We start from the raw sequence: 22,484 nt of genomic DNA, 5'->3' as shown, positions 1-22,484 counted from the left end.
AATATTTAAAGGTGTTTTAAGTAGATAACAGTATCTTAGCCTTTCTTTTATGACTTGAATGAATACAAACTATACATTATGATGTATTGCATAAAGTATAGAAGCATGTAGGATGGTAGGAAGGATAGTTATTGCATTACTGCTGATAGTTCAGATAATGCTTGTATTCCAAGTCTTCTTTTTCGGTGTTTGGGGTTTTGGTTTTGTTTTGTTTTGTTTTGGGTTTTTTTTTCCCTTTTCTTTTAAAGTTAAGGTTTCCTTTTACTTTTAGATTTATCCCATCTCTCTTTAAATCCAGAAGAGATTTAAGAAAACAGAAATCTAGAGGAAATATACTTTTTCCCATATTACTTTTCTCGTGAGAGGGGAAAAAAATGCAGTTCTATCACTTACAAATTGTTTAAAGACTTCATCCCTTTAACCCTGGGCTTAAATTTTTATGTATGACTTGTGTGCATGTCTTGTTAGAAATGCATACTTCCCTAATTGTTGGAAAACTATTGGCAGATATTGCAGTGTGGTAATGAGGGGTTTAACACTCTGTCCACAGTCAGGTATGCAGAATGAAGATAATGAAACCACTTCAGGTGTCTAAGAATCTTTGAGAATTTTTTTAGTACACTCTTGTTTTCCTTCCTCTGGCAGAGCTGTGCTTGGTGCAAGAGTAATAAGGGAGGGGAAGAAGCCTGGCAGGAAGACGGTTCTGAATCCTTAATGCATTGTTGTTAAGCTTGGCTGTATTTAGATTGCTTGAAAGGTTATTCTAACTCATGCCACTGCCACAAGATCCTCAGGCACTGTCATACCAGAGAGGACACAAAGAATGGCAGAACTCTGACGCTCCTACATTGCTCAGAGATGCTTGGCTCTCCTGGTTTCATGCCAGCGATTAGTTCTTTTTTTCTTTCCATCCTCACTGCCAGTAACATTTGAGACTGGTATTTTGTAGCCCAGGCAGATCAGAGAAAATAGAGATGTTCTGTGAATAGATGCCTGTTGCACGTCAAGGGCATGCACTGGTGCACTTAAGATACATAGGTAATTAGCAGGATCGGCAAACTTTCTGAACAGGTTTACTATCCATTAATCTTACATACTTTCTCTCTGCTTTGAGCCCATGGCACTCTGACTCAGTAATGATTCTTCCAAATATTCATACTTGCCAGTGAAACAGAGCGGTAGTACCTACTTGTCTGTTAACTCTACCTTGTGGGAGGATCAGACCTTCATTGGATGGTTTAATGAAATCATACCTTTTTTTTTTTTAATACTGCCCTTCTGAGATTTCAGTATAGATAAAATACACAAAAGCTATTAAAGTTCTAAAGCTCAGAGGTACTGCTTTAGACTATTTATAGCTGATAAATGTTTGCTGTATCTTCTCTGAGAATCTCTGTTTTAGTTAATTTTAGTTTAGTTGATTTATTTTTTGAAAAACAATTTCAAAAAGCCTAGACACTTAGAGTCAAAATAAACATGTGGCTGATTTCAAGTGATGCTGCAGAGGCACCATCAAATATTTTGCACTTGCTTTTGAACAGCTTTAATCCTTAGCATTTAGGCTTTGTATTAAGCAAGAAGCCTTTAATGTGCTAGGTAACTACCCTCCTGGTTGAAAATTGAGGTTTTTGTGTCCTGAATTAGAGAGTTTATCTTGAGCAGCACTAGAAAGCTCTCAGTAGTCACTCTGCACATTCTTTGAAGTTGCAGATTATAAAGAGGCATGGCGGTAGGCGTATGTAATATTTTCTCCCTGAATTTGGAAATATGTTTAGCTCTAAGCATTACTGAGTTGTACGTATGAACATGGGTGCACAGTAAAGGCACGACTCTTCTTCAGCAAACATAGGCGCCATAGCACTCTGCATTCCTGCCAGCCCCGCTTGTATACACTACAAGCACATGCCAGATAGTTGGCATCAGTGTGATCACACCATTGGTTTGTGTGCCTCTGGGCTTTCCTAGAGCCTTTCACACATCCTTCAGTGGGTTATAGTGGAGAGCTTAGAAATGGAAGAAATGTCACCATAGCAGGAAAAAGCCTCCATCCTTCTCCAGGCTTGTGTCCTTGTAGACCATTTGGGAAGACAGTGACAGTATAAATATACCTAAATTTAAGTTTGGCTCATCTCTTGGTGATTTCTTAAAATTCTAGTGTCTTGTCCTTAGCAACAATAAGACATCCTGTAGATTTTACAAGAAAAAGATTAAGTATTTACATAATCAGCCCAGAATTTTACAGCTACTGCACTCCTAAAAGAATACAAGTGTTGACTGTATTAAGTCTTATATATAGAAGCTGTACTTAACAGGAAGGAATTTGGGCTTGATTAAGTATTTAAAGCTCAGTATGGTTTTTCATCAAGAAACACAGTAGCTGCTTACTGCTGCTTTCTAGTTTGGGGGCAACTACATGCTCAAACCTTTGTGTCAATCATTCTTTACAGATACTCTAAAGCTGGTTTGTTGGATTGATGCATTTTTGGAAAAAAAAATGGTGGTAAAAGGCAAATCTAATGCTGAAATGTCCCACAGAAGATTCTGCTAATGCTTCTAATAGTTCAATCTCAATAGATTACCTTTCAACCTGGGCAATTTTTTTTAAAGATGTAGTAAACACTTTTCTATTGTTCCATTTGAGAGATGCTTTTAAAGATTTGTTTGGTCATCTACTGCACAATTTTCTCTGAATGTTTCTTCAGAAATAGAAAATCAAACCTTTTGAGCCATTTGTGGAGGAGATGTGTGGTTGTGGTGTGTTACTTGCTTTGTTTGTATGGTGTGTGTGGTTTGCTGTTTTTTGTAGTTTTTGTTTTTTTTTTTTTTTTTTTGTTTTTTTAAAAACAAGACAAAACAAACAAAAAAACCCAACCCCAACACTGATTTGGCCAGAGAACATAAGCAGTGTTTGAGGTGAAATGGCATGACTTTGCTTCTGTGATTTAGGAGTTACAGATTTGCTTTCACATCCTGAACTACTATTGGTCTAAAATAGTAATTTTTGCCAATGTATTTTTGTGTTGCCCACATCCCCAAATACCTTTGTATTTATACACTGTTTCATATAAACAAATTGGAATGTCTACCTGTTCCGTTTCACAGTTCTTGCTAATAGATTTACCAGCTCTTCTAGAAATAGAATTACTTTTCATGTGACACATCTTGGATTTTTGTGCATGTGAAAGTTCTTTGGGTAATCCCTGATGCTGCATTGATTATAATGATAGACATGTCAAAAGGAATAGATAAATGGGGTGGAAGACACTTGAACGTTTGATCTTCATGTGAAATATTTTGAAGAATCAGAACTATAGGGCTTTATTTCCCAGTAAATTTGTAGGGGACTGCTGCAACTCTGTTCCCCCTTCTCCCCTTCTGTAGCTGCAGGTAAGTTACTCAATTCTTCCGCTGAATAACCTGCTCAATTTTTTTTTGAATGAGCTTCAGTACTTGGTACTTTTCTTCATGAGTCTAGCTCTCCTTTCCACTTCCACACCTCTTAAAGGTCTGGTCAAATATATTTATATTTGAAAGCAAAAGATGAGATTGCATATTTCTCATAGGAAACGGTTATTTTGGGAAGGTTATACCAGAATCAGCAATGGTTCTTGTTGAGGTATTCTAAGACTAACGTACATTTTCTACAGAAACTATTTTATCTTTTGGCTTTCATTTTTTCCCTAGATTTTTTTTTAATTAACAATGACTTAATATAATAAACTGTTTTACTTAAAGTGCTTCCTTAAAAAAAATCTCTAATATTTACAGACAGTCCTAGGGTCTCTGACCCCAATATTCCCCTAGTGGCCCGTGAGATCATGCAGCGAATGATCCGACAGTTTGCTGCTGAATATACCTCAAAAAATAGCTCTACTCAGGACTCCAGCCAGCCCAATAGCACAAAGAACCAAAGCCTGCTGAAAGCATCTCTGGTCGCCTCCTCTCCCACGGCTGCAACTGCTCAGAACCCTGTGCTCAGCAAACTTCTCATGGCTGACCAAGACTCACCTCTGGACCTTACTGTCAGAAAGTCTCAGTCAGAACCTAGTGAACAAGGTAGGACTCTTCTCAGTGTCTTGCATCCTACAGCAATCCGTTCATGGCATTCTTGTTGCAAAAAACCAGAGATGTTTTTGCTTTTACATAAAATGCAAAGTGGAAAAGCGGTGGATGTTTACAGTGAAATGATGACGAGCCTAGATGTGGCTGGGAGAGAAGGGTCTTCTTGAAAGAATGTCAGCCCATAGACGTCAGTGATTTTTCTGAAGAAGGGCAAAGGGGCTGGATATGCTCCAAACTCAAGTGTGCTGTTCCTGCTGGGAGCTGCAAGAAACAGTCTGCCAAAATAGACTGATGCTTGCTGATAAGACAAGTTCATGTGGTCATGAAAACCATAATGTTGTCTCCTTTCTGAAGATCAATATACAGTCTGAGCGAGGGACTCATTTATTTTCTTTCCGGTCATAGTGTGAAAACAGTACCTTTTAAAAGTCTGTGAGAGATTACTTTGTGAAGGCTGTGAAAATGATGCCCATGAACTGTACAAAACTTCCAGGTTTATGCATTTGGAAGAAATGTCTCTTTTCTACCTTAAAAATAGACTTGTTCTACAGAGCACAGATTGAATAACTTGTAACAGTGTTGCAGAGCTTGTTTTAATTAGAAAACATTGCTTTCCATCAAAAATGTTTTTAACAAGCAAATTCTGTGAGTAATTATAGTATTTGAATGGGTTTTTCTGAAACTCTTGAATAGAGGTTATCATAAGTGTATCCTACTGATAGGATTAAAATTAGCCCCTTTACCCTTCTTTAGAAATATGTTAGCGTCTGAAATAATTTATCAAATACAAAGTAGTCTGTTCATCCTCAAGTGGAAAAGGTGCCTTAAAAAAAAAAAAAGCCTTTTGCTAGCTAGTACAGACTTGTAGGTATCCCTTTATTCTTTGAATTTACGTTTATGAAGCCTTTTGTAAAAAAGGTTGATTTTATGTGTCCAACAATATGCAGCTTGGGCACCTGGACACTTTTTGTACTTACGGCGCTTACTGAAAGTCATTGCCATGCTTCAGTTACAAAACTGCAGTGAAAGGTTGTATGGTGTCTTTCCTGAAGTGAGGACCTGTACATTTAGCTGAGAGGCGTTTGATTCTAGCTAATTTTATTATAAATGTATTTCAGGAGTGTCTTTTGCATGTATGTTTATAAATGTTGAGCTGTCCTCATATTGAAGCTTTTTGCTGAGAGGGAAAGAATCAGTTTTGCTTCTGGGTTTTGGGGTTTTTTTTTTTGTTTGTTTTTCTTTTTTAATTAGAGGATTGTATGGTGAAGAAGAAAGCATGTACATGAACTGTTCTTTAGCTACCATGTGACAACAAAGCTGTAAGATAATTTATAATGTTCATAACACTTGTTATGGAATTAGAGCATGTGCATATTAAATCATACAGTAATCTGTTTGCTGATGCAATTTTTTTTAATATCATTTACACTTGATGTAATTGGAAGAAGTTTTGCCAAACTTGTTAATGAGAGCTTTAAGAGGCTGTCATGAAAGGCTGCTAGTGGTGCTTTTTGTTATAGTTCTCTTCTAGTGGGTTGAGGGGAACCCAGCTAGTTATAAACTTCTCCGTGGGGTATGAGGCTGGCCCTGCTTGCCCTTGGAGACTTCTAGGTCGTAATGACCCTTCTGATGGAGGAAGCGTGGACACAAGTGCCTTTGGCAGCAGCCTGTGCTTTTCAGTGTAGCCCCTTGAAAAGGAGGTGCTGCTTGATCCAGCCTCTGTATCTTGTGGCTGCCTAAGTGGTGTTCAAAATGAAGATGGAATTCTCTGCTTGCTTAAGTTTAGGTTACGGTGTGTTCCCAAATGCAGTGGGTGGAACAGCTTTCAGTAAGTTAATTCTAGTTCACTGTTTATCATGTTTTTTTCTCCATATGTCAAATGAGATCTTTAAGCAATCTGAGAGCCATCTTACATTGTTCTTGTGTTGGATGGTATTTACTTGAGTAGATGGAATGAGTGAAGAGCTCCAAAATGTCACTAGTTTACCTTGCCAACAGGTTTCATTTTGTCTTTGCCTCGTATATTCCTTGTTTCAAAGTTTCCAGGAATTTCAGGTGTCTGTGCTGCTTCTATGACAATGTTGCCCTTATTAAAATGACCAGAATTTCAAGTTGTTTCAGTGTGGTTGGGAGCAAGGCTTTTCTAGCAAAAAGCACTCCCTTTTATGTTGCCTAGAAATGCAGAGTTTATGTAAGGGAGGAGCATGGATGAGCATGAGGAAGTGCCATTAGTGAGAATGGAAGAAGCAGTCTAGCAGGAAAAACAATTTGATATATGGAAGAAGAGAGGGGGTTAAAATGTCAAAACAGAGAGGGGAAAGGCAGCAGCTTTGCCAGTAGGAACCCACTGGAGACATGGGAAAAAGGATGAAGCTAGCTGCCAGGTGAGGAAGAGTCTCACATTTGTGTGTGTTCATTTGAAAGTGAGTTTCCTGTATGAAAAATTTGTCATGAATTTTCCTAGAGATGTGGATTAAAAAAAAAAAAAAGTCAAATACTGGCTTAAAGCCACCTCTTAAGGGGGGGAATATCTCAGGAATTTTAAGATTGTCTCATTTTGGGACTGCTGAGGGTTAGCTATGCAGTGGGCTGTGTTGTATCCTGAACTGTCATTTGTATGTCATCTTTTATTCTCTGGCTCTTATAACAAATGCACTTTTAATTTTGCCAAATTTTATTGTGACTTCTGAGGACTATGCTGAAGTCACTTGTAAGCCAAATTACAAACAAATCCAAGCCTTAGTTTGTTTAAAAATAAAATAACATACAAAATGCCATGTGCTAAATATGACTTTAGCCCAAAAGAATTTTTTTGTTAAGGGACAATGTAGCTGATCCTGCTTCTTCAAACACTGAAGTCGTTCTTTTGTCTCTACAGACGGTGTGCTTGATTTATCCACTAAGAAGAGTCCTTGTGCCGGCAGCACCTCTCTAAGTCATTCTCCAGGGTGCTCCAGTACTCCGGGAAATGGGTAAGAGAAAGCAACTTACTATGACCTTCTAAAACTGTTTTTTACAAAAAACATGTGCTTGCCTCCTGTTAATTTTAATTTACTTTTGATGTTAACCCTTTGGAGTAGTGTTCTTCAACTTGTACCTTTGGCAAATACCTTCACCCCACCTGCCAAATAAGAGTTGTTGCAAACTGAGACAGGTTTAACTTGCAGTTAAGAATTCCAGTATCTGTGATTTTGGCCAATTTAGTACTTAGCCAAAGATCTTCCCATTACCTGCTTCTTGGGTTTAGTGATAAGTGATGTCTGTGAAGATGCAAGTTCAGTTAAATATAGCTTAGATTTCATTTCACTTAAGGGAAAGTTAGCTAACAGGAAGGTTCATTTTATGGATAGCAATGATTTGAGTGATGATATCCAAGCTGAATTAGTGATGTAAATCACTGCATGTTCTTTGTTAATATTTCCTATCATAAACCACAACTTGAAAAAAGAAAAGGCTGGGGGGGCAATCTGGTAGTTCAGAAAACTTTAAATATGCCTTTTTGGTTTTACGATTGTACTGTAGCATTGAACAAGTTTTTTGTTTGTTTTTATTTTTTCTTTTTTTAAAATTATAAAATATGTGGTGTCCTACTCTTGCCTTAATTAGTACGAGGTGTGAAAGAATGTTATATCACAAAAACTTCCTTTAGATTTCATATTTCTAGTGGTCACTGTTTGCGTAAATTCAGAAACCCTTTACTCTTAGCTAGGATTGAGTTAATTGTACTGCAGAGGCTGACGGAGAGTAAGAGGTATTTGGGGTGTCAATGGAGAATTTTATCTTGAAGCTACTATGAACAGTAATTTTATTTTTTTAGTGAAGTACAGAAACAATATATGGTTTCAGCTGCTATTTAATTGCTGGATTTAGCTTTACAATAGCCTTTGAAAAACTTGACATTTTAAACTAACAACCGACCACCACCACCAATCCCATGTACTGCTAACAACTGATTTAACTTTTGCATTTCTCTTTGGAAAAATATTACTGTCTCATATTTCTCTGTTCAAGATCACTTTTTCCATTTAATATTTCTATTAATAAAATACTTCAATCCTCGTTTAAAAGTTAGTCTTAATACGTTTCCACAATTCCTTAGCTTAACCTTCTCCATCAGCTCTTCTCTTTCAATTCTGAACTGGTTATTTCCAGCTTTATTTTCCTAGGAAGGCAGCAGAAACTACCAAGGCTGTGTATCATTTGTTCCCTTGTTTGTGTGTCAAGTGAGGGCCAAAGTCCAACACACAGCGATGACAGGGCCAGCATCTGGCACGGTCCTGATCAGTTCTGTGGGTCCGGAGAGGATGCGGCAATCTGGCACCTGTGGTTACTTGCACAGGTGTGTGGTAAATGAGAGTGACTGCAGTCTGCTTAGTGTCAATGAAATCAGGAGTGACCCTCTGACCTAGTTAGTTGCCAGTATGACCTTTATTTAGGGTAGGATCTCTGGTGCACATTCTGATGCTGGTACATGCTGTAGGAGGGGCAGAGAATGCACATTGCTTGAGCGAGTTCTCTGGAATAGCAAACTTTTCATTCATGTCTCTGGAATTTGTTCTGAATCCTTGTTGACTCTTGTTACCCACTTCAACTATGACCTATTGCATCCTGGAGAGAAGCTAGCAGTATGCGTATTAAGCACTGTGTATATTACATGCCAGGTCCTTTCAGTGGATGTCTTTTCTCTAAAGACTTTTTTTATCTCACTGTGATGTTAAAACTAATAACGTAGCTTTTCAGCAGTACGAATCCTATCCTTAAATAATGCTGACTTAGCTAGAGGGCTGTACCCCGGTGTAGTGTCCCAGAGCATTAAAATGGAATCGCTTACTAGTCTCTTCATTAATCTGTATGTTGAACATGGAAGAGATTGGGGGTGGATTTTGGAAGTAGTGTGACTTATACTACAGGGGGCTAAGCAAGCAAAATATTAAAATACACATCTTTATCTGCAGTAGTAGTACTTTGTGTCGTAGAAAGAACACCTGTGCCCAAAGGGAAATGGTAAAAATACATACCGCTTTTTCTGCTATTAACCCTAGATCTGGATGACAGTTGGAACTTAGATTTTTTTTTTTTTTTCCCTAGCCATGCTATGTATCAAATGAGAATTGGGGGCATATATATATGCAATTAGTTGTTAAGAGAGCAATTAGGTAAGTCTAGTGCAATGCAGTGCTTTCATATGTGGTGCTTAATGAAAGTCAAGCAAATACCTTTAAGGCCTGCTAAGCACTCTTTTTTTTAACCTGAGCAGCAATTCTTCAATATGATGTAAGCAAACATCATCCAAGGTTTCCACCTATGTGTAGATACTGCAGGTGGCAGTCACATTTGCATGTTGAATTTGTTGCACTTTGGCTTACTCTTTTATTACTGTACTTGTTTAGTGGTAACGTCACACCAGTAACACAGTTGTGTGTAGATCTATGGCGATTGATTACTACTTTGTAATTAAGGTGCTATTTTCAGACGCTTGCGCGAAGTCTTTTCTACTCCGAGAATTTGTGAACCCAACCAGAGACCAGCCAACAGGTTTCATTTTTCTTTGCCCAAAAAGCTTCTCTTTTTTTGCGAACAAGTTTTAAAACTGATGCTGAGACTTAAAAAATTAAATAAATAAAAAAAAAAAGTAAAAAAATTTGTAGAGAAAAATAAATAACACAAAAAGTGATGTTACCCAAGCAAGGCCTTCTAATAAAGGAGTGGCCCCCTCACCCATCCCTCCCTACCTGTGCAAGTCCTGCTCACATCAGTTTCCTTCCATCCAATTAGGCGACCTGGGAGACCCAGCCAGCACCATCCGGAGGGACTACAGAGTGGTGATGGGGTACCTCCAAGAAGCTTGCAGGATGGAACCAGGGAAGGTTATGGTCACTCCACATCTCTTAAAGTACCGCTGGCTCGATCACTCCAGATTAGTGAAGAACTGCTGAGCAGAAACCAGTTTTCTACGGCTGCCAGCCATGGGCCATCTGGACTACAGAATCATGGACAGCACTTAATATTATCCAGGGAGGCTTCTTGGGCAAAACCACACTACGAATTCAATTTCAGCCGCATGAAATTCAGGGGAAATGGTGCACTCAGCAACATCAGTGACCTTCCTTTTCTTACAGAAAACTCTGCCTTTCAAAAAATGGCACTTCAAACTAAACAGGATGGGAAAAAGGACGTGAGCCATTCGTCTCCTGTGGATTTAAAGATACCACAAGTTCGAGGCATGGACCTTTCATGGGAGTCCCGCACTGGTGACCAGTACAGCTATAGCTCTTTGGTAATGGGTTCACAAACGGAGAGCGCGCTTAGCAAAAAGTTAAGGGCTATCCTTCCAAAACAAAACAGGAGAAGTTTGCTGGATGCTGGACCAGATTCCTGGGGCTCAGATGCTGAGCAGTCTACCTCTGGACAGCCATATCCCACCTCAGATCAAGAGGGAGATCCTGGCTCCAAGCAACCTAGGAAGAAAAGAGGGAGATACAGACAGTACAACAGCGAGATACTGGAGGAAGCAATCTCGGTGGTTATGAGCGGGAAAATGAGTGTTTCCAAAGCTCAGAGTATTTATGGGATCCCCCACAGTACACTGGAGTACAAAGTTAAAGAGAGGCTGGGCACTTTGAAAAACCCTCCAAAGAAAAAAATGAAATTAATGAGGTCGGAGGGGCAGGATGTTTCAGTAAAGATTGAATTAGATCCCCAGGGAGAAGCAGCACAAAGTGCGAATGAATTGAAAGATGAGTAGGGATGTTGTAGAGTGCCAATTACTTTGCAAACTGGGTGAGCACTACTGCATAGTTCAACCACCACTGAGCACACCTGATTCTCCTATTTACTGCAATGCTCTTTCCTTTGCAGTTTAGCATAGACTTGTGTGGACACAGGTGAAAGGTGTGCTCTGAATGTCACATTGTAAATTTTTCTAGCCTGGTATGGCGCAGTTTCCCTCCTTCACCTGCCCGCTACCCCCTTTTTTCTTTTTCTTTTTTCTTTTTTTTTTTTCCTTTTGCCTTTTGCATGTTTCTCTGTAATAGAGAGTTGAGTTACCTCACAAAGAATGCAGGTCTGTGGAAGTGGACGTCTTGCCTGTAGAGCCTGCCTGAACTTCTGGTGTTGGATTTTTCATGTCTGCCTTTATAGAAATAAGTCCACTTTGTTAAACTGATACTCTCTTAAAACCAGGCTTTTTTTGAATGAGAATCAGACTGTCATTCTTCAAAATGTTTCAGAAATCTTTTTTCTCCTCCTTTTCTTTGATCCAGTTGATTGAAAGAGCTAAGCTAAATCAAGTTATTTAGGGATGGTACCTCTCTTGAACTCAGAGATTTGTTTATTAGAAGGATAATCAATTGGGTCTCATTAGGCTCTCTGCTATTTTCTTTCTAAATTGAACATACTTACGTTTCACTGTCTGCTTAGTGCTCACCCGGAGGGGAGGGGAGGGAAAATTTACATACACTACCTTCAGAATATGTCAGTTAATTATTTGTAACACTACCTTTGCTGTAATTTTGTTTCATGTTTTTGAAGGGTGATATTTAGACTCACCTGCTTGAGGATGTAGCCTTATCTCATGGAAGACAAGCTTCTCACAGTCAGGAGCAGTCAGGGTACACTAAATGATGTATTAGGGTATGCCTCATTGTAACAGAACTATGGTTCTTTGTGACCTTTATGCTTTTTACAGGCTTGATTCTGAGTTTACTAAACTATGTGGTTCCAACAACTAGTTTAAATGACTCTAATCTGGGGAAGGGGGATTTGTGTAACAAACTACTGTGATATTGCAAAAAAGAAAAAGAAAAGAAAAAAAAAAAAAGAAAAACCCACAACAAAACAGTGATCTCAAACGTCACAACCTCAGTAGTCTGCCCAAATATCGACATTAGTGAAGGAGCTTGTTAACGTTCAGGGAAGAAGTAAAACACTGGTAGCCTGATTCAGGCTCTGCATCATATCTATCTGTAATACTGTCAGGGTCGAACACTCAATGAATGGGTGTTTCCTTTTTAAATATTACAGTTGCCAGTAGCAGGAATTAATCCAAGTCCTGCTTTTTTGTTGTTGTTTTTATTTAATCTGTTTTGATAGTGGTTTAGCACATGCTAGAATAAGCATTTAAACACCGTAAAAGCACTCCGTAAACCACAAATCCAGTTTTTTTCAATATGATGATATTGTTATCATTATATGGAGATCCAGGATAAGTTTTGTACAGAACTTTTATCTTTGATACTTTCTGCAGGAGTGGTCAGTGACTAGGTGGAGCTTACTGGACTTACCACAATATGACCAAATCAGAATTGCTGGTTCTTCAGGTAGAAACAATTTGGTCTTAGTCTGTGCAAAAGGTAGATAGAATGACTCTTTTTTTTTTTTTTTTTTTTTCATTTGCACAACCAAAAGAAGCATTGGAGTTTTTGTGTGAGAGCATTAAGTGATGTCAGTGATTGCAAGTGGTTTCTCAAAGTTCATGGGAGGGTGGCCTAGATAGCCCATGGGGAGCTGAATGATTTCTGGAACAGTCGATACTATTAGCCTCTCCCCCTCCCCAGCAACTTCATATTTTCAAAGGTTAGGCACACCATTGCTGTTGTTTTAAATATGCACTGCTCATTCTTGAAACGGATTGGGCGTTTGGCCCCAAGTATACTTTTGTTTTTGTTTACTTAGTATATTTTAATACTCAAAATCCTACTTCCTGGTAGCTCTCTAGTTGTCATCTTGGCATTGAAAGCAGTTTAAGCTCAGTACCAGTATATAAACTCTGCAATACGTTCCAGTTTAGCTGGTGATTGCAATAAAGGCGCAGTTAAACGTGTGGCTTCATCTGCTGTTGGAGGTTATGGTAGAAAGTTTGCTGCAAGTTTAAAAAAAAGTAACAACACAGTTTTACTGTTCAGAGAGGTTTAACCTTTTGCAGTTGTCTTTATTTAAGCAACATGAGTTGAGTTTTATAAAACTTGTCACTGTAGTGTATGTGGAGTGCTCATTTTACTAACCTAAATATTTTGTATGTGTATGTTTAAGTGGGTGACAATCGTGCAGCAGAAGAATGGTGTGCCTACCCTTTAATGCTGCAGTTTTAAAAAAGAATTTGTCTTGTCATTTCAGACTGTAGGCTAAGAATTGTAAATAGATAGTGAGAAGTTGAGTACTCTTTATTTGCTTTGGTTAGAAAGTGGATTTAAAAAAAAAAAAAACCCAACCAAACAACAAACCAAACGTGTAACTTTCTCAGCTTAAATGTCCTGAGACCTGAAGATTGTAATACTCATGTCTGCAAAGCTTTTAAACACAACACTTGATCTGTGATAACTTAATATTCAGGTAATCTTTCTTTTTCGAGAAGCTTTTGAACAACCATATTTCCTCCAAAGGTCTCTGTTTAAAAAGGAAAAAAAAGAAAAAAGTGTAGATTATTTTTTAAGCACTAATTGCATTACGTTGGTAACTGCAATATAAAATAGCCATTATTGTTTTGTGAAGCATGGTTGAGATTAGTTAGTGGTCCCTTTTTAAAATTTCATGAGCCTCTCAAAAAATAAAAACAAATTTAAAAAAAAGCTGCTGAATATTCAAAAGATATATATTTTACCTTATCGTAGGTTTTGTAAATTTAGTCTGTAATATTCAGGTGCACCTTTTAATGTTAACTTTTTGTTTCAAAGTCCCATCTAATGTATTTTCTCTGAGGTGATTCATCACGTAAGACTAGTATCACTCTAAGTGCTGCAGTGATCACTGATTTGTTTCATTTTTCACTACATATTTTTTACAGGCGCTTTCAGTGTAGCTAACTAGTAGTGTTTGGGATCATTTTAAATATATGATTGGAATTAATGTTTGTCCATTAGCATGCTTAATTTTCTGCTGACCAGCAGTTTGCATGGCCAAAATCCCTGGTTGACCATGTTTTGGTGTGGGAAGGTGTGATTCACTGCTGTCTTTGTAACAAAAGCCTCGTTTCTCATGTTATTTCTGGTAAGTGGATGCTTATGTTACTTGGATCACTTGGACAGGAGAGAAGGTTAAAAATCTTTCTTCTGCTGCTCTTTTGAGATCACATTAACGTGTAACTTAGACAAACTGCAACCCTGTAAAAATCGAGATGTCATTAGGAGGAGGCCTTTCGGGTATTTTTTGTCACTAGTTTTCTCTTATTGCTGAGAATGTCCATCCAATGTAGTTATTGGACTTAACAGTATTGTTGTGTACTACGTTGATGTAGCTGAAAAAGCCTGACAGCAAGAAACTGTGAATAATATTTGTGGCAGTCTCTGAAAACTAGTTTTTCAGTCCAAGTATCATGAAGGAGAATCCCTCTCCCCTACCCCATCCTAGAAAAGTAATTTTATATTTTGTGTGTATAAGGTTTTAAGAATCAAGTTTCATATTGTACTGAAGTTTAGGTGTCGCTTGGTAAATCTTTGCTGCAGCATATAATTGAAGATGAGTAAGGCTTAGTGTGGTAGGGGTCCTGGTGTGGAGTTAATTATCGTACAGTTCTGGTGAGAAAGCCCAACATGTATGAAATGTGTCCTTCTTTTCTTTTCTTTTTTTTTTTTTTTTTTTTTAATTTGGACTTGTAAGGTGTAAAAGTGGTTTTTTAGAACTCTGACCTATTACAAACTATTACCTCACTTTCAGCCAGCTGGATCCTCATTCCACAGTGTTGTAGGCATTATTGTGGCCGTAATGCTTGAGTACAGCTATAGAGTTGAACGTTTCCAGTTAGATATTGTAGGGACACGTTTCTGGACTTGTTTTTATTTCTGTCAAAAGATATTTTATTTTCCAGTCATTCCCTGAGTTTTTTTGTCTTTAAAGGCTCAAGACAGTTTCCTTTAGAATTTCTCATTTTTCCCTGTTACACAGGAGAAGTTGCTGCATAAGCAATACAGGTATGCCTTTACTTTCTTCTTGTTGCAGAACTCATAATTTGATGCTTGCTTTACCAGCCCTATTGCTAGATCTGAAGTCGAACTCTGAATTTTCATGGCAATTGGAGAACAAATGATTTTTAACAAATGTAGGTGTACAGGTAGGATAGTGCCTCTAGTAATGGAACACGTTCAGGTTCTGTGTTTTCAGGCAACTCTCTATACCACCTTTTCTGTGGACCTTTCCAGTGCTAAAGGATATTCCGAAACATGCGAGGCAACTGCACATGCGTTTAGACCTGTTGAGAGCAGACAACGAATAGTCTGTGCTTTGTCTTGTGGCAGGCTGACATTTGAGTCTAAATATTTCTTTCATGAGAACCTTCCCCTGGAAAGTCACGGGAACTGGCAAAGCGATTCAGGGGCTTTAGGGTTGAGTAAGCTTTGTATAGATTGGAACAACTTCTTAGTTCTGATTGAATTGCTTTTTATATCACCTGCAATGATTGTTATACAGGCAAAACTGGAATTATCGTGTGTTTCTTCCAGTTTACTTTGAAATAATGCTCTTAAGATGTCCTTGAATCTTAGGAGAACACAGTGCGCAAGGAGTGAAGGGAACGCTGCCGTTCCCTTGTTTCTCAAAAACAGTGTGGCTACATCTGTAATGTAAGGAGCTCTTTCTTCAGTGAAGACAAAATTTTAACCCTTCAGTGTAAGAATGCATGCGCTTGTTGCAGTCCAAATTCTTACGAAGGCAAATTTATTAACCTGTACTGAAAGCTTTGTCACAATATTTTAAAGGTCTTAAATTCTCTGCCAAATGTTAAGAGGTAGAATGGGACTGGTTGTTTCCCTCGTTTTCATGAGGATCAGGAACTTGAGGTTTTCGCTGCAAATGTTTAAAACTAAATGTAATTTCAGTCTAGGTCAATGTTGCTTCTTCTTGGCACCAGTAGATAACGTTGACTAATACTGCTTTAAAAACCTGAACCTAAAAAAAAATAAATTTGAGACTAGTTTGGGTGTTATAAAGGTTTCCACTTGACCTCAAATTACATTTAAAAATCCCCCATTAATTAGAACCTTCAGAAACCTGAAAAACTGCACTGCTAGTTATATGCAGTTCTGTCAGATGTAGCAAATAGAATAACCACTACAGTTATTAATTTCTAATTATCCAGTGTATAAACATGATGTACTGTGGTGATCACTAAGCAGAGAGATATTGCGGACTCAAAATGATCTGTAGATGCACTCCACACATACCAGAAAAAAACTGTAAGTAGTTAACAGCATTCCAGTGTCCATCTCTCTCCCTCTCTCCTGTTCTTGCTTTGACTGGGCCAAGTCTCTCTACCAGTATTAGAGCAGCAGCTTTGGACTTTGTGTCCTATTGAATTATGCCTCTATTCAGGTATTGTAATGAAAACCTTTGTATTAAGAGAGCTTTATCTAAATGTCATGAAAATCTCTTAGCCCCCTTGCAAAATCCGTTTTCCTGGGCGACGTACTAGGAGGAAGGATTTTTTCGGCCTGTCCAGGGCATTTTATTCACCTTCTTAAAAGGAAACTTTGCCGCCCTGTGCTTGTCTCTACAGCATTGGTAAGTGTAATTTAGAAAGACTCAAGATGGTAACTCTACCTGATGGGGCAGGGTTTAGGACACAGACTTCATTCTGACTGGAGCAGGGAAAGTTAATGTCAGAAAACAATTTCTGTAGTCATCAGCTAGTAGAGTCTAACTTAGTGTTTTTTCCTACTCAGAAGTAATGACGACACTGCTACAGCTACTAATACAGTTTATAAACTACTTGGTGCTACATTTCTCAATTATTTTTGCAGATAATATTTTGTATGCCTGCGTGAAAACATGTAAACTTTACCGTCACGATAAAAAGCACTTGTCTGACCTATTCTAAAGTACCAGAAAAGGGATAAATAACTGCAGCACTTTTTCTGTTACAACGCCAGAGTCTTAATTAAATCTGGTCTTCAGGTTTTGAGATATTCTAAACGTACAATCTAGGATCATTACCGGCTTTTCAGGTCAGATCACAAGTTCTCTTGGGATACTAATCTGTCTTTTAAAGACTAGTACAACAAAATATTCCGAAGTTCAGGCAGGGGATGTATATATACATGCCTGATATTTTTAACTAATCATTTCAGTAGGCCATTTCAGGGCTTGACATTTAGAATCTGGGATGATGGGTAGGGAAAGGGAAGTTTCCCAAACTGAAAAATCATTTTGGACCATTGTTTAACGTTCAGTTTGAAAACTATATCACAAGAAAAATGGGTAGGGATTCTTTCTCCCTTACGCCTTCAGGGAATGAGTAGTATTTAGAATCTCTGGCTGAAATTCAAGCCTTTTTACCATGTAAATTTTTAATATAAACTCATTGACATGCTTTTTACATCTGAGGACTGAAAATGGATCTTAATGTTTAAGTTGTGGAATGGTATATTTCTTAAATGAAGGGGGAACATTTAAAGAAAAATAGATTAGAATACCAGCATTAGTGAGCTTAAGGAATTTTAGTATGTAATAGCAAAGTATAGCAAAGTATTTGATTAAAAAAAATTAATCTTGAATTGCTAGTCTGTAACTAGGTGCATTCTAATTTAGCAGGTGAATATTCTTATCGATATATGATGGGCTTTTTGCAAATAGAAACCTTTATCTGAGTCCCACGTGTTGCTTGTACTGATGGGATGTATGCTTACAGCAGCTTACTGCTGCTTTAAAATGTATAAAATATGTTTTGAGTGTTTGCTCATAACTCTTTCTAACCTCCACTTGTTAAATTGTCAGACATTGGTATTTTATCAGTCCGCAGTGTAAGTTTGAACTAATGTTCTTAGGAATCCAACTTGTACACACACTGTTTAAAAACCCTCAGGGACAGTTTACACACTATCCTCACTCAATTCAGGTACTTGTACTCTCCTCTTAAACCTAGCAGTGACTTGTATTTTGTTTTGCTTTTCTTTTGACGTGCTGATAGCACATCCTTGATGAATGTCAACTTAAAACTCAGTTCAGGTATCCAGGTATAACTCAGCCAAACGGATTTTAAAGCTGCATATTTACTCTCCAGCACACAGTGCCTCAGACACTTATAGTGGCATTCTGTATATTCAGTTATTACTACTGAGCAGATCGTGTGGGGGTTCCTGGTATGTATTGTAAGAAATTCCTATGTATATTATATAATATGTATTATATTATATACATATATAGTATATATGTTATCTTAAACTTATATATTTTAAAATGCCACTACTAGCCAGCGCAGCTAAAAATGAAATACATTCCCAGCTGCTTCTGTGAACGGCAGAGGCAACTTCTTAACGTGGCTCTTGCTTCTCTCTCACCATAACTACTTCTAACCTCAAGCACGGGTCCTTGGCTGTCTGACCTCTACACTCTAGTTATGCAATGTCCTTAGAGAATTCTGTGCACTGGCCACTGTGATGGAAACCAATGGGCCGGGAGTGCTTTGAGTTTATTAGTAATTGTTCTGCCAAAGTTGGTGTTTGTATGACAAGCGTGTAAACCTGTCAGATAATCAGCAGAGGTCCGAGTCGGTAACAGCGTATGTGATCGCTTCCACCTAATCAGTAGGACCAGACCCTCAGCGGGTGTCTCCTCTCTAATGCCGAGCGCTAATTCCAGACGGGTTGGCGCTGAACATCTGCAGTGGCGGGCCTCCGTGCCGCGCTCGCGAGGAGGCAGAACTCGAAAGCGAAATCTGCCGTTCTGCTCTCGCAGTGATCTGTTGGCAGTCACGAGTCAGCAACACCTCTGCTTTATTATTTGACGCTTTACATCTAAAAAGTCTTCTCTTTCTATTTATGTAACCCATAGTCTTTGAAGAGTATGGAAAATGGCATTTCTCTCTGACCTCTAGAAGTTCAAGTGTCATGGGAAAAAGAAAAAAAGAAAAAAAAAAAAAAAACAGGAACCCCCCCTTTACTCTTATGGACCTCATTTCAATATACTGTTTACAGTTTGACGGAATTGTATAATTTAATATTTCTCTTGTACTGTAGTTTATATTTATTTACAGATTTTTTTTGTACTGTGTGATTTGAATTTTTTGTTCCTTGCTATGATCAATGTTTTATGTAGTAGAGCACTTATGATCACAAATTAAGGTTTTTGGTTTGATTGCACTACATTAATTTTTTTAATGCAGTTCTGATTTTTTGACTGGACTAAATAAGCTGTGTCTTAATGTATGTGATAAGTACTTTTAAATTTTTATTTCATGTGGTCCATTTATTTTTTGCATTGTATGTCAAAGCGCTAATTCTCTTGTTGTGCATGTGTAAGATTTAATGGCTCCATTGTATTATTTGACCATGTCATTTTGGAAACACATTCCCAGCTGTAACGTTGTGTATGGTAGTTTTCACTGGATGCTAGACTTTTCAAAACCACTATTCTTCTAATAAATTTTGTTGTGAAAAACTTTAAGGGGTTCCAATTCTGTTGTTTCTAGTGTGCCTTCTAAATGCCCACGCTAGTCACCCAAGGTTATGAGATGCAAACTATCACAAATCGAGAGAAGCAGGGGAGGAGGTGAAAATGGAAGGTAAAACAAATTCCAGCCAAAGGATTGAGCGTTGGAGTCTATGCACTCCGTTTGTTTCTTGTCCTAAATAGGATTGGTGATAAAGCTGCTTTAGCAGCTGGGTAGGGAATACATGCGAAAGCTGAAATGCTGTCTCGTAGCAGCCCGGTCTCATGAACTCCCGTACTCTAATTTCCTCTTCCCTACTGGCCGCCTTAATTTCTTTAATGGTAAATAATTTATCCGGTGAAGCACGAACAGTCTCTCGGAGCGGGGGGAGTGATGTAGGCTCGTTCATTGAGCACTTAGTAATGAGTCACAGTAGGGACGGTGATGATAAAAGCCTAGCTGGGAGCCCTGGCCGCTGCCGCGTGTGGTTCAGTTTTGGCTGCGGTGCATGCGTTGGGCCGGGCAGCGGGGCAGCATGCCTTTTGAGCAGCTGGGTGCCGTACCAGAGGAGACGGGGACAGCCTGAGGGAGGCTGCTTTGCTGCTCGCTTGCACCAGTAGACACTGGTGGTGTTTTTACTCTCTCTGCGGCCACCAGCTCTCCCTCTGCAGAGGGGGCAGGTCCCCAGCTCCCGATTAACACGTGGAAAGCTCCGGTGGCTGTCCTGCTGTCCTCCTGCACAGGGGCATAAGGCAACTCAGCAGTGAGGCCACGCTTCAGCTGGTCCTTGCTTGCAACCTGCCTTTGCTTTCTTGCGACCGTACTTCGGGTTGAACTACTTTTGACGTTATGCATTATTGATACTGAAATGCTGAATACTAAAAAGTAGGTTACAGTAAGTGGTGTATAATGGAACCCACGTGAGTTTAGGCATTTCTGTTCTGTCCTAGGATGATTTTTGAGAGTGATGCATAGGGACTTCCTTTCTTTAGGAAAATTTATAGTGCTGCACGCTGTCTAGCCCAGGTTTCGTTTCTCCTGAGAAATCGCCTTTCTCAGCTTGTGCTATTGAAAAGTAGGTAATTTAGGGTTTGCATTTGCTAATGTGATTTTTTTGGTGTGTGGGTTGGTTTTTTTTGTTTTGTTTTGTGTTACATTGCAAACGAGCTATTGTATTCCTTGTATGCTAATGCTGGTATTAAAAACAAAAAGCAAAATGGTAAGGTAGCTGGGTGTTGTCATTGGTTTAGCTTTACTGGGCAAATCTCTCTTAAATAAAAAACTTGGTTTGACTAGGACTACATCTTACTATTCCCGAATAAGTGTAAGTCTTTATGTGTAAATCGCTTGAAAGCCTTGTGCTGTAAACTAGCATTTATCATATTTTTTTCTGTATGTCTGAATACATCTGTCAAATCTATGAAAATAGCCTTTGAAAGTGATGAACCATATTCCCATCTGCCATTCTTTAGGATGTATTACACTCTGCAAGCTTTTCCCAGAACATTTTTAATCGACACTTTTAGTCCTGTGATTATCAAAAATACCAAGTTTTTTCTGGTTTTCCTGGAGGACTTGCTGATGGTCTTGCACTGTTAAGCTGAAGTTGTTCAGACTTAAAGCAACACAGTCTCGAATTCTTCTTTTAAAGCTGTTTTCTGTAATACAAATATGTGTCATGATGAGAGGGCACAAGATGCTGCACCCAGACCCAGAAAGAAGCATCTGTGCTGTGTTGTACAAGTAGAAAAGAAATGTAGTTAGCCCTGTGAGGCAGCTTAAACAGCGTTCTGCTAATTTCCCTCAGCTCATTTTGACTCGGGATAGGTTCTGAGCTGCTCCGGTTTGTTACTGGAAGAGGCAGCTGCCTCTTCTGAACCTGCAGGAGCGTATCTGGTCACCTTCTAAAGTAACAGATCCTTCATGGAGGAGCAGTGGACTGTACCCCCGATACATTTGGGTCACTTTTTACAATCCAGATGCTCCATCAGATGTGAGACAAGAGGCTCTGCTGATTGCTCTTTGTGAGAATGTGTGCCTCTGTGAAGGGAAGGGCAGAAAGCGTGGAGCCGCTACCTGCAAGTGTGGGGCTTAACACTAGATCTGAAAGTAGGTGACTCCTTGTCCTCGGCGGGAGGACCTGAAACACTCTTGTGTTGGAAATAAACTTACGTTTTGTGAACAAGGTTGATTTAATTAAGGAAATTCCCGAGCATCACAATTCCATCTTCTTGTGCAACCAAAACCAAGTCCTTATTTCATGGCTGCTCAGAGTCAAATGCAGCAATGCAAAGCCTGCTCTGGCCTCCCCAGGAAGACGGATCACCAGTGGTTTTCCTGCCTGAGCATGCTGAGCTCTCTAATTTCCTAGAGACCTGACAAAAATGGGTCTGGGGGGAGGGGGAGTATTTAAATCCCAGTTCAGGAGGATACTTCAGCAAATCACCAATTTCTTAATCTGCAAACTCTGCTCTGGCAGATGCCCAGCAATGCTACTTGCTGAACTGTGGTTTTAACTGGAAGTGAGTAGCAGGTTCTTGGACCTGTGTAGGAATGTGATTCATGTACACAGTAACAGAGGTACAGACCAACAGCAATTTCAGAAACAGAGCTTGAAGTGTCAGGGGCAAATCCAGGAATATAGAGTTTGATACAATGAAGATTGCAAAGAGAATAAAATAAAAGTTGATCTTTTTAATATAGTTATTCTCAAAATACTTTAATAGATGTTACAGTGCTGGAAGGATCCCATATAACACTGTTTGTGGGAGTACTGTTTCCCCTGATCTGGTTCTCTTGATGCAGCCTCTCTGACTTAAAATCTAAGATGTTCTTAATCATCAAGTAGGAAATTCAGAAGAAATCTGAATTACTTCATACTTGTGAATTATAAATTGATCAAGTTCCCTCTTGCCCGCCTTCCCGAAAACCCCAGACGACATAGCCTTTAAAAGCTCTCTTTCAGTATCATGAAGAGGGAGCACAAAGCAATTGCATCTTATTTTTACAGGTCACTTTTAAAGTATCAAAATTTACGGGTCATGTTTGAAGGAAAACGTCTAAAGCC

The 22,484-nt window shown here is 38.8% G+C and overlaps 1 protein-coding gene across 1 annotated transcript in view; it reads left to right on the top strand.

Moving 5' to 3' along the window:
- The window catches only part of LCOR (ligand dependent nuclear receptor corepressor), a 61,796-nt gene extending 42,365 nt beyond the window's left edge, over positions 1–19,431 (top strand). Inside the window, exons 5-7 of the mRNA XM_064463977.1 lie at positions 3,769–4,056; positions 6,941–7,034; positions 9,838–19,431. Of these exons, the coding sequence (XP_064320047.1) occupies positions 3,769–4,056; positions 6,941–7,034; positions 9,838–10,807 (1,352 nt within the window). The 3' untranslated portion in view covers positions 10,808–19,431. The remainder of the gene's footprint in view (positions 1–3,768; positions 4,057–6,940; positions 7,035–9,837) is intronic.
- Positions 19,432–22,484: the final 3,053 nt, after the last annotated feature.

The sequence above is a fragment of the Phalacrocorax carbo genome, chromosome 12 (assembly GCF_963921805.1).
Source record: "Phalacrocorax carbo chromosome 12, bPhaCar2.1, whole genome shotgun sequence".
Lineage (NCBI taxonomy): Eukaryota > Metazoa > Chordata > Aves > Suliformes > Phalacrocoracidae > Phalacrocorax > Phalacrocorax carbo.
Note: the sequence above shows the minus strand (reverse complement) of the source record. Positions and strands in the feature narration are given on the sequence as shown.